General features: G+C 42.3%; 1 protein-coding gene across 2 annotated transcripts; it reads right to left on the reverse strand.

Annotated features, from left to right (window-relative positions):
- Window positions 1-62: 62 nt before the first annotated feature.
- Window positions 63-9,835, reverse strand: znf276 (zinc finger protein 276). Of its 2 annotated transcripts, none has more exons than XM_005449319.3 (12): window positions 9,693-9,835; window positions 7,439-7,735; window positions 6,852-7,167; window positions 6,709-6,755; window positions 6,202-6,624; window positions 4,663-4,744; window positions 4,441-4,524; window positions 3,750-3,869; window positions 3,166-3,241; window positions 2,224-2,341; window positions 1,786-1,885; window positions 63-803 (listed from the first exon to the last, which is right to left on the reverse strand). In XM_005449319.3, exons 2-12 carry the CDS (start codon window positions 7,689-7,691, stop codon window positions 533-535), a joined length of 1,890 nt encoding a protein of 629 aa, XP_005449376.1. In that variant the 5' UTR covers window positions 7,692-7,735; window positions 9,693-9,835; the 3' UTR covers window positions 63-532. The 2 variants fall into 2 exon arrangements, with proteins under 2 accessions (XP_005449376.1, XP_025765085.1); XM_025909300.1 differs by lacking the exon at window positions 9,693-9,835 and adding an exon at window positions 8,872-8,976 and having other exon boundaries at window positions 99-803.
- Between the last annotated feature and the right edge of the window lie 2,854 nt (window positions 9,836-12,689).

The raw sequence follows: 12,689 nt of genomic DNA on the forward strand, positions 1-12,689 counted from the left end.
ATGAAGATGGATGGAAGGATGGTAAACCACTCCATATACTCATCCTGACTGCCAGCCTTCAATTTCCTACTGCTGCTGTTTCACAATAAAAGCACTTGTGAAATAATCAGTTTTATTGTGAAACAGTTACAGGAAGCAATGCGTTTTCAAAAAGGGTCAAAAGATGAATTATTTTTCCTTTTGGCCTCTCAGTTAGAGAATACCAGGTAATCAATATAACTCAAGAATACTGAAATACTGCTTTGACGCTGAACTCTTACTAATGTCTTTTCTGCTGTGTCGTCAACAAATTGGCTGAAAATCTTGAGGGATACATCTTTAAAACACAAAAGACCCAGCTGGAAGAAACTCTTAAATCCAGAACACCAACAAGTCTTAAGAAGGTCATGAGCGTCAGTGTGAAGGAACATCAGATGAAAACTCAACTGCTGATGCTAAAATGAAACACCGTGCTACAATGCTGTTTTGTTTCTGGGTCCTGTGCCACAATTCAAGTATCTCTGCAGCTGCCTTGAATCAAGACTTCCTTCTGTCATCTGTCCTGCTCTTGCTGAACCACCTCCCCGGTCAGTGTGATGGTGTGTAGGTCCGGGTATGTCTGCTGCTGCTGCCCGCTGCCCCTCTGAGCCTCAGCCTGCGTCAGCGGGTGCACCATGGACATATGAACGTTCAGGTTGTGGGCCTTCTCGAAACGTTTGCTGCACATCAAGCACTCAAACTCCAGGTCGGCCTCGGCTTTGTGTTTGGTCATGTGGTATTTCAGTGATGCTCGCTGGCGACATTGGAAGCCACAAACCTCACATCTGATAGGAGGAAAAAACAAAAGCATTTATAATTTCTCCTGTCTGGGGCTCTGGCTTTTAAACTGGGAAACGTGGGTTAGTTTCATTCCTCTCTCCCTCTCAAAAAAGTGAAATTCTGTTTGTCTTCTTATCAGTTCACTTACGGAGTTCCTCAGGGCTCAGTTCTTGTGCCACTATTTTTCTCCATTTTATTTTGACCTTTGAAAGTCTCGTTTCAAAGTTTTAATTCCAATAACAGAAGACGACTTTGGTCTCTAGGCTCTGAGTTCATCACTTTCCATACATATTCTGCATATAAAATTGTAGTGACGAAACATTTGAAATACTGTAAAATACAGCCATCTGCTTCTGCTTATCCTTTTCAGGGTCGCGGGGGGCACTGGAGCCTATCCCAGCTGTCATAGGGCGAGAGGCGGGGTACACCCTGGACAGGTCACCAGTCTGTCGCAGGGCCAACACACAGGGACAGACAACCATTCACGCTCACATTCACTCCCGCATTCACACCTATGGACAATTTGGATTAATCAATTAACCTATCCCCACAAAATGCATATCTTTGTGGGAGGAAGCCGGAGCACCCGGAGGGAACCCACGCAAACACGGGGAGAACATGCAAACTCCACACAGAAAGACCCCGGCCTGATGGCGGAATTGAACTCAGTACCTTCTTGCTGTGCGGCAACAGTGCTAACCACCGTGCCACCTTACTGTAAAATACAGTTCCAGAGAAATGATGATGAGGGTCATTTTCTGATATCAGTCAAAAAGGGTATTGACTGATCCCAGTGTTCTATTAACGTTTTGCAAATCCCTGAATTTGACCTGAGGCAGAGAAATAATTAGGCCGACGCTTCCTATGTTTTCATCACAGAAAACATAGGAAGCATTTAAAAGCAATTAAAGCTTTGTAAAATCAAGCTGAAGGCACCGAAAGAGTTTGATGGTACCTCGTGAGCTACAAAAATGTTAAAGGACTTACTGTAGTGGCTTGGCCCCTGAATGCCTCATCTGGTGAACTGATAGGTGTTTTCTTTGTTTGAAGGTTTGACCGCACTGGTCACAAATGTAATTCCTCTCCTCTGAAAGCACACAGACACGAGCATGAGCCACAAATTCAGACATTAAAGTAAGGTAAAAAAAATCTTCATAAACATTAATTTATGCAATGCTAACAATATATGCTTAGAAATGGAAATGACTGACTTAGGAACATCAGTACAGTGTTTCACGTGTCTGAGGAAATTTTTAGATTCGTATATCATTCTTCAGAAACAGCCTGAATGTGAAAAGTAAGCATACAAACACCTATAAAGAATTATTTCTCACTCAAAGCTGGATGACTAAAGCTGGAAAGCAATAGTCGTCGTTGATCTCTTTAGATCCATTTAGAAGCAGACAGTCAAACCTGACATCTCACCTGTGTGGATGAGCTTGACATGCCGCTGCAGGTAGCGGTCGATCATGAAGACCTTGTTGCAGCCAGGGTGAGGGCATGGTCGCTCCCTCACCTCCTCGTGATGCTCCTTGATGTGTTTCTAAAAAGTCACCAAACAAGAAAACAATTAGTCGTATATACAGACGAAGGCAGAGCACACTGCTGTGCTCTCATTCATTTTAACTGCTTTGCAGTTGAGGACTTCAGAGTGTAGTCAAGACAGCACAAAAGATCATCGGCTGCCCTCTCCCCTCCCTGATGGACATTTATTCCTCCCGCTGCCTCAGCAGAGCAGCAAACATCATCAAGGACAGCTCCCACCCTGGTTTTAACCTGTTGAGCCTGCTTCCCGCTACAGGTGCATCAGCACAAAAACCCACAGACTCAAAAACAGTGTCTTCCCTAAAGCCATAACCACCCTGAACTCACACATGCACCGATAACACAGCCCCCCCCCCACCCCCCCCACCCCCCACCCCACACACACACAAATTTTTTCTTCTCATTTCCTCTATGAACCACCACTGTCCAATACCTAATTCTATGTGGAATAACCCAACTGTATATACATAACACTATTTATTACATATTACTTTTTTAAAACCGGCTTGTACATTTGTACATTTTTTATATATATATATATATATATATATATATTTTCCCTCTGTTAATACTGTCCATATGTATGTATATAGTGGCAGTAAACAGACCTCTGACAGCACTCTGTTCAGGGCTTGCTTCACCTTGCTGAAAACAGTTAAACAACATATAATAAAGAAACCCTTCTCCAATCATCTGAGACTGCCATCCCAAGTTTTTAAAGAAAGGCAAGCCAAGATTATTCACACAGGAGATCAATACTGGTGCACAGAAACATGCACAACTGAAGGTGGCTTCATTTAACAGTGAACAGTGAATTCTGACCTTGAGACCATCGGGAGCTCTGTAGACAGCCGTACAGCCCTGATATGGACACTTGTAGATGTTGGGGAGCTCCTCCCTTTGAAAAAGAAACACACAGATTGTTAATCTGCATTTCTTCTAAAAAGAAAAAACAGACTAAAGTTAACTGAAGCAAAGAATGAACTACACCAAAGAAAGAAAATGACATTAGTTCTTAGGCAGATTGAGGAAGTGTATATAAAGTGGACCTAATCTGCTTTTCTTATTTAGTGTGATACATATATACGGTTACAATGGTGGATGTTACAATTAAACAACTCTAGTTTTAAATGAGACACATTTATTTGCAAATAATCCCTGCGAGCCAGAGTCTCAGGCTGTAGTATGCTCTAAACTCTGTCTGACAGGTTTTTCTGCTCATGGCATGACAATGTCACAGAGAGCGGCTGTCTTCATCTCACACAGCTATCTGTGAGCACAGAAGCCCCACCCACCTGCTCGTCGGTGTGGTCTTAACGGGAGATGAGCTAAAACACTAATTTAGTAGAATCCAAGAATAAAACTGTGGAGCTGGAAATGACCTTAATGGAAGCTGCATCACGTACCCTTTAGGTTTGAACTTGTTCTTCCAGCCTGGCTTGGGTCCAGGTTTCTTTCTGATTTTGGGCTCCTCTGGGGCCTTTGAGCTTCTTCTTCTCTTGTTTGGGACATTGACCCTGTGGCCTCTAGAAGGATAAGGGGAAAATCAATTCAGTGAGAGCTTATGAGAGAAAGACATGGAACATATTCTATAACTGCAAAGATGGTCGCTGTCCCATCCCTGCCTCCAAAGAGCAAATTAACAGCTCAACCAGGAAACATGAGCCTGATGCCCTGATGTATGTGCACAGCTGAGGTTCATTAGAGTAGCTGTGTGGTAGCAGGCACAGGCTTCTAATTTTTACTGTAGTAAAGTTTTTTTTCTTTTACCCTTTATCGTCAGAGTGTAACTGTGACTGTGGCCAGTCAGCAAACCTTTTAAGTAGTTTTTAAAGACTTGTGATTCTTTTCATGCTGCTTTTAAATCAATGTGGAGACCCATACTTAGAGGCTTCATAATAACAGTCTGCACAGCTGCTGAATGGCAAGACTTAACACTAAACTAATCCAATCTACATCGGCCGTTATCGCGTTACATTCACAGGCTGATCTACGATAAAGGCCCCGCAGACCGGTGATAACAGATAGTGAGATAAGGCGGTGTTTCCACTCTCTTTACTTCACCACTGCAGGCCCGTCTTTTCTATTTGCACCCACCTCTTCTCTGAGTATGGCTCAAACTCCTCCTCATCAGACAGGCCTCCTTTTCTACCCTCTTCAAACTCATCTTCAGAGATGACCCTGGACACACACAAACACAAACAGATTATATTTAAGGTGCTGTTGATTTCTAGCAGTCTCTCTTGCACTCTTTTTTTTTATTTATTTCAATTTCTAATAATTGCTAAACTACCAGTTATTATGAACTGTGGGACCAACCTGTCAGAAAGATCACTGTCAGCAGTTCTGTCCTCCAGCTGAGCCGGAGCAGGAGACAGGGCCTCCTCGTGACCTGTGTAATCTGAAGGAGAGAGGAGGAGGAGAAAATGTTAATATGAGTGATGATGAGGTCTTAACGTCTGTTTCAGTATGTGCAGAAAAAAAAAAGTATTTTCTATATTTCAGCTGGACTGTCTGTACACATCAGTCTTTGACACCCTTCGAGTCTCCAAACATGAATACACATCTTTAACATTTTATCTTCCTGGAAACACTCATTTTCATTTCTTCAAAATGAACTGATATTTACACACACTGATGTGAATCACTCATATATTTTTATTTGATGAAAATAAAAAATATGTACATTTAAGTTAACGATGTTGTTTTGGTCAACTATGTTGTTTTTAAAGTGCTCTATAAATAAAGTTGGATTGGATTGGATTTAAGTGCAGATGGTGAAACTCCGGGTGAAAACCATCCGCAGGTCGATGATCGATTTTATAATAATCGTATGACCAGACCTGCGGCCATATGTTCTGGACTCTCAGGTAAAGAGAGGGGCTGAGCTTTCAACTGATCACTACCTGGTGGTGAGTTGGACCAGGTGGCGAGGGAGGATGCTGGAAAGACCTGGTGCACTTAAACGTATAGTGAGGGTGCACTCGGAACGCCTGGCAGAGGCCCCGGTCTGCGAGATCTTCAACGCACACCTCTGGCAGAGCTTTAACAGCATTCCAAGGGAGACTGGGAACACTGAGTCCAAATGGACCAATGTCAGCACCTCCATTGCTGAAGCTGCTGCACTCAGCTGCGGCCGAAAGATGGTTGGTGCCTGTCATGGTGGTAACTTCCGAACCAAATGGTGGACACCAGAGGTGAAGGGAGCCACCAGGCTGAAGAAGGAGACACCTATCTCCGGGGGCGAGGTGCTGAGGGAGTTACAAAACTCCTGACCGGGCTGGTGGTTCCCAGTTTTAAGAAGGGGGACGGGAGGTTGTATTCCAACTATAGGGGGGATCCCACTCCTCAGCCTTATGGTGAAGAGAGAGCTGAGTGTAAAAGTGAAGCTCTCAATTTACCGGTCGATCTGCATCCCACCCTCACCTATGGTCACGAGCTGTGGGTAGTGACCGAAAGAATGAGATCACGGATACAAGCAGCAGAAATGAGCTTTCTCTGAAGGGTGGTTGGCCTCTCCCTTAGAGATAGGGTGAGAAGTTCAGCCATCCGGGAGGTGCTCAGAGGAAAGCTGCTGCTCCTCCACATCGAAAGGAGCCAGTTGAGGTGGTTTGGGCATCGAATAAGGATGCCTCCTGGGCGAGTGTGTTCCTGGCATGTAGTCTCCTGTAGTGTGACTGCAGCAGGTGGCTGCCTGTCACTGAGCACAGTGATTTTCTGATTGTTGGGGTTTATCTCTGATCTTGTGCGAGTCTTTTATTGTACAACATAAAACATCTTGAAACAACTGAAGCTGTATAAGAGGGCTGATACACCCGTAGTCTCTGTGTCAGTCTGAACAACTGTAAGCATTCCCACCTTCGTTGTCGCCTGTCCAGTCATCAGGCGCTGAGCTCTGCGTCTGAGCCGTTGCTGCAGGTGGACTGCGCTGAACCACAGTACTAGTACTTCTCGATGAGGTTATTCCGTTCCCGCCGGATTGCTCCTCTTCATCTTCCTCGCCGTCTTGCTCTTGTTCCTCCTCCTCTGACATCACTCCATCACCCCTCCCACTCCCTAATGCTCTATTGCTCGAGCACTGGTTGGAGGTGGTGCTGCGCTGAGTGTCCATAATGTATCTGTGACCATCGACGCAGCCCCAAACAGCCTTTACGGAGCCCAGACACTGGCCCTCCAGCACCTCCTTCAGGTCGGGGCAGGAGCGGCAGGCCTCTCCGTGGTGATGAGCCCAGGACACCAGACTGTGGAGGCACTTTGTGTCTGAGGTAAAGGATGAAGGAGCTGAAGAAAATAGAAGAGCCTGTCAGAACAGTTCAACTTATGTAACTTCAGCAAGATGGAGTGAGGAAGTAATGTTTTACTTACTTGATGAGCAATGGTTTACAGAGGACTCTGGACCCTTTGCATTCTTCCTGAAACAAACACAAACACTTCCACATGTTTTTCTGCAGTAAAAACAATTTATAGTCACCCTCAGGTAGACATATTTGTTTTCTTTATTGACTCACTGATTTTTCAGGTTCTCCTTCCCCACAGGGGGGAGGTTGACTCTCTGCAGAAACCGGATCAGGATGCTTTGGCACTTGTAAAACTTTGCATGGCATTTCTTGCAAATAAATTCCGAAAGCCGAGGGTCACGGTCCACCTGGACCCCGACCAGCCTTTGGAAGTCTGTGTGGAACAAAAGGGGTGACTGGGCCACGGCGTCTGACTCCTCGTCTACGATACTGAGGGAATCCCGAGGCCATTTGTTGAAGGCGTGCCGCAAGCTGCGCGGGGAAAACTTCCCGTGACAAAGCCGGCAGACAGCAGCAGAGAGTCTACCTGTGGGGGCATCATAACTTGATTTCATCTTACAGCGCTCCCATAACACAATTTACTATTGTCCACATTAACAGAGAAATATACCATATACTTGATTTTCCTTGGTTTGTGCCAAACACACAGTATCTACTGATTAAAGGCCCGTAACATTGTTTTTTCTGCACTGGCTTTGCAAAGTTAAGTAGTTTGAGAATCACATGACAAATATCCAACAATAACTTACACTAACATCAACTTCCTGTGTTTAAAACGGGCGTAGTGAGCCACTAACCTGAAGATCTGGACTTAGTCTCTGGATGTTTCTGGGTGTCTTCAGCTGTCATCACATTGAAGTCTGCGTCGGCGTTTTTTTCTGTTGCGCTGTCATTCAGGTAGAAACTGTCTGTGGTTACAGCGGCAGTCTTCCGAGGTCGCCCTTTGTTTCCAGGTGACCTCTTCTCACGGGTGACATCCACTGGCATTGGCGTCCTGCTGAGCTTTTGCGGAGTCTCAGAAGACCTCGTATGTCTGCTTTTCTTCTTCATCGTTTATTGTTATTTTTGTCAGCAGCTGATCTCGTGAAGGCTGCCTGTGTCAGTGTAATAAACAACAAAATATTTAGCATTTCTGAGTTTTTGTTCCATCTAAAGACAACGACAGACACATACCAGGGTTTTTTTGTGCTCACCAAAGAGGTTTTGGCTTTCTACAAAACGCAAAATCACCAGGATTGTGATAGAAATATATTACCCATTTCCTATTTTTAATGAGATTTTATTTACTAAAGCTTAAATAATATTTTGTTTATGGCCAACAACAGGAAAATTCGTATGCTTCTGTGAAGTAAGGTACCACAGACTATTTACTTTAACTACAAATAGATCAGTCCTGCTTATTATGTTGCTCCAAAGTTTCATTTAGAACCAGAACCAGTTGTAAAATGTAAAAACTTATGAAATTACTGTCATCATTTAAACAAGCTGGCAGGAAGCGTGGATCAACGTGTACATACACTCACCAAGCACTTTATTATTATTATTATTATTATTATTGAGTACAACATGTTAGTAGTAAGTTGGACCTCTTTGTCCTTCAGAGTTGCCTTAATTCTTCTTGCTTTAGATTCAACAAGGTGCTGGAAACTTTACTCAGAGATTTTGGTTCATACTGACATGAAACCATCACACAGTTGCTGCAGACTGTTGGCTACATACCCATCATGTGAATCTACCACACACATCCCAAAAGTACTCTGTGACTGTGGATGTAATTTCAGTCCAGTTCAAGAAACTAGTTTGAGATCATTTGAGCTTTGTGACATGGTGCATTATCCCATTGAAAGTAGGCATCAGAAGATGCATACGCTGTGGTCATAAAGAAATGGACATGGTCAGCAGAAATACTCAGGTAGGCTGTGGTATTTCAGTGATATTCAGCTGCTATTAAGGGGCACAAAGTGTGCCAAGAAAATACTCCTACACCTTTACACCATCACCAGCAGCCTGAACTTTTGATACAAAGTAGGACAGAGCCATGATTTTGATGTTTTTTATGTCAAATTCAGACCAGGAAATGTTTTTTCACTCCTCTATTGTCCAGTTCTAGTGAGCCTGTGCAAATTGTAGCCTCATTTTCCTGTTCTTTGCTGACAGGAGTGACAATCAGTGCAGTCTTCTGCTGCTATAGCCCATCTGCTTCAACTTTCAGAGATGCTTTTCTGCATACCTTGGCTATACCGAGTGGGTGTTTGAGTTGTCACTGTCGTCCTATCAGCCTGAAGCACTCTGGCCACTCTCTTCTGACATCTGACATCAATAAGGTGTTTTCACCTGGAGAACTGCTGTTCACTTAATATTTTCACTTTTTTGAACCATTCTCTGTAAACGTTAGCAATGGTTCTGTGGAAAAATCCATCAGTTTCTGAAATACTCAGACCAGCCGATCTGCCGCCAACAGCCATGCCACTGATGCTCAGTTTGAACTTCTGCGTTAGCAGGTCCTCATGCCTACATGCCTAAATGTACTATGTTGCTGCCACGTGATTGGCTGATTAGATATCTGTCAACGACCAGCTATACCTAATGAAGTGGTCGGTGAGTCCATGGGGCAGAACGAGGTTTTTCTCCTTCTTAACAAAACAGCTGTATAATAAATACAATTTTTTAACCTCATTTAATATTATCTGAAACCTTCGTTGTACTTTAAAGAAAATAATCAGTCCATTTGTAAATCTTCTGAGATACATTTAATAGTTTTTTCTCAGAAATCTTTAACATTGATGACACAGGAACTCCATCCATGGATAAAGTTAACAGGATACTAATGCCAATCAAGCCGCAGCACCTTTGATTTAAGCCTCCGATAAAACAAAAACCCTGACAACGGTCCCGGATATTGTTTTTACACTTCAGCATGATTTTGTTTACAGATTAATTCAACTAGCGTTAGCTGGTTAGCATGAGTGAGCCTGCTACATTTGTTAGCTGACGTGTTAAAACACAACACACGTGACGTCATAATTACAGCACTCGTCATGGAGGGCCTACCGTGACTGTGCACAGATCCTAGCACTTGGAAAACATGCTGTTCTTAACGTACAAAGAGGTTTTCATTAGCCTGGAAAACAAACTGTGTGCTTTGTAGCTGCTCCCAGATGTAAACATTAGAACCCGGAAGCGCTACCGGAACAAAACACAGAGGGGTGATACCCAAGAGCGCCACCTGCCGTCCACAGAGAAGAGTCCGGAGAGTCCGAAGAGTAAAAGTATTGGGGTAAAATATAATTAATAAAATTCATGAAATAGTGACTTTTTAAAAATACTTTTATTTGCTCAGGCTTTCTTTAAAAATGAGAATGTGATAATAAAATAATAATAATAATAATAATAATAACAATAATAATATCCACTCATAAGCCATTATTTTGTGCCACTATTCTCAAATCAGGTTGCAGGAAGACGAAGCAAAGAAGCCCAGACCTGTCCCTCAAGGCGATCTTTAGCCTTCAAACTCAGGTCTTCTACCAAACACCTGGGACCTTAAGGGTCCTGTGCAGTATCTTTGCTGTTCCTAGGACTAGGCCAGGGGTCGGCAACCCGCGGCTCCGGAGCCGCATGCGGCTCTTTAGTCCTTATACTGCGGTTCCGCGTGGTTTGGGCAAATAAATTAGAAGTATTTAGCTGAAGTGTATTTTATTTATGTTAGTTCTTTTTAACTCGTAGTTCTAAATTGGAAGATTATTGTGATATTGAAATATAAAAATAAAATTATATTCTATTGTTTTTTCATCGCTCAAAATAAGAGTCACACTCGCGGAAGCCTCCACTGTGGAGGAATTTTGGCCGACTCCTCTTTGCATAATTATTTTTAATGGGGGGGGGGGGGTTCAAGCATGAACACCACTCACTTCCTGTTTAAGGTCTCTCTAAGTAAGACGATGACATCAAAAAAATGTGAAATAGAGTGGTCTTCATCCTGAAATATACACTGTCTTTATATAATAAAGACAGTGTCGGGGCCCAACAGGACGGCAGTGACTCTGTGATAGACATTAACTCAGCTTTAGAGCTGGCAATGCCCAGGCCGTCTGCAATCACATATTTTAAAATGGCAAGAAGGTCTCATCCTGATAGTCTATTTTATATAATTGTGTTATTTCCAGAGGTGGGAATTAACAAAACACAAATACTTTGTACTTAAGTACAATTTTCAGATATCGGTTCTTTACTTGAGTAGTTTTTTTCTGACTACTTTTTACTTTTACTCCCTGCATTTTTAAACAAATATCTGTACTTTCTACTGCTTACATTTTCAAAACAGGCACGTTACGTTTGATTTAACGCATTTGGGGGGAGATATTATTTCTTCACTGTTAGCCTCCAAACTTTAAACCGATTTGACCCTGAACAGAAACACATAAAAGGTGGTCCTGTTCATTTATTAATCACCAGAGGATGTGGCATAAAAAGAGTTGACGTGTGTACCAAACTCAGGGGTTAAAAGTGGGAAGGCGTTTTTTGTTGTTGTTGTTGTTGTTTTTTGCCACAACACCTACTCCTACTGAAAAGGAGTGAGTAAAAATAAAGAGAGTGACGTTTTTTAAGTGACAGGTCATTTCAAATGAACGTTTCTGTCAGCGTCAGCAAACACACAAACTGGTTGTGTGCAGTTTGTCTCACAGTGTGTGGCTAGCTAAAGGTCCAGCTGCTGTATTTCACAGAGAGAGAAAAAAGAGCTAAAGTCACTCAGAGATGGAGAAAGATAAGAAAAATAGGACGGGAGAGAAAGAAGAGAGCTTAGATTTAAAGGTAAGGACTGCTCAGTGGGGTCTGACAAACTGGTAATTTAAAGTCCTTATGTTTTTAAATCAGATATTGGCTCTGTAGGCAACAGAAAATAAAGATTTGTTTATTTATTTTTTTAATTTTCCTTCTTTTCCTTCTGACTTAAGCTGAGTATAAGTAGAATTAAAAATAGCTTAAAGTTTGTATTCCCATCTACTGATATTATTTTATCATTATATTAATATAGCACAAAGTTCAGTTCAATCCTCCAAAGAGCAACTTTTTACTTTCTTACTTATGGTACATTTCAGAGCCTGTACTTTTTTGCTTTTACTTGAGTAAAGAAGTTGAATCAGTACTTCAACTTTTACTGAAGCATTTTTAACAGCAGCATTTGTACTTCTACTTAAGTACAGAATGTCTGCACTTTTGCCAACTCTGGTTATTTCTCGTCATTGGCTCACTGTTAAATCCAGAATCAAATTTAAAGTCTTTCTCACATATAAGCTTGAATTATCAGCTCATCTTATCTCACAGACCTCAGAGGACCTTATCACTCCAGCAGAACACTTTTGGTCTCAGACTGCGGGGTTAGTTGTGGTCCCGTGGGTTTTTAACACTTTTAGCTTTTTCTTCAGCTTTCAGCCCCCCTCTTCTGTGGAAGCAGCTCCCAATTTGGATTCAGGAGACAGACACTACCTCTACTTTTAAGATTAAGCTTAAAAGTTTCCTTTTTGCCAAAACATATAGTTAGGGCTGGATCAGGTGACCCTGAATCCTTCCTTAGTTGTGCTGCAATAGGTGTAGGCTGCTGGGGGATTCCCATGATGCACTGAGTGTTTATACACCACTCTGCATTTAATTATTTGTTAATACTTATCTATGACTTTCTCTTTTCAAATTATATTCTCAAAACCTCTGACTCATCAGACAAAACCTCATGATTGCATCGGAACAGTTTTATCAGCAATAAAAACCACACAGTGTCTTCAGCTCACATACACAACCAGTCAAGATAATAACTCTGCTGAGCATCCGTTTCACACCGCAGCAAGTGATGTAGCAAAACACGAGTATAGTGTAAAGATTCAAGATTATGGTAGCATTATACTTCCCTCATTTACAGGTGATACGTGCTGTATAAAGCTCCAGACTTAAACATTCTCTCATCCTCCTTGGTTTTGAGACGCATAAGTCAAGGAAACGTTATAGTAAACGATGAATTACGTAGATTACTTTTATAAGTAAAATTAATATCTT

This window comes from Oreochromis niloticus, linkage group LG7, assembly GCF_001858045.2.
Source record: "Oreochromis niloticus isolate F11D_XX linkage group LG7, O_niloticus_UMD_NMBU, whole genome shotgun sequence".
NCBI classification, from domain to species: Eukaryota; Metazoa; Chordata; class Actinopteri; order Cichliformes; family Cichlidae; genus Oreochromis; species Oreochromis niloticus.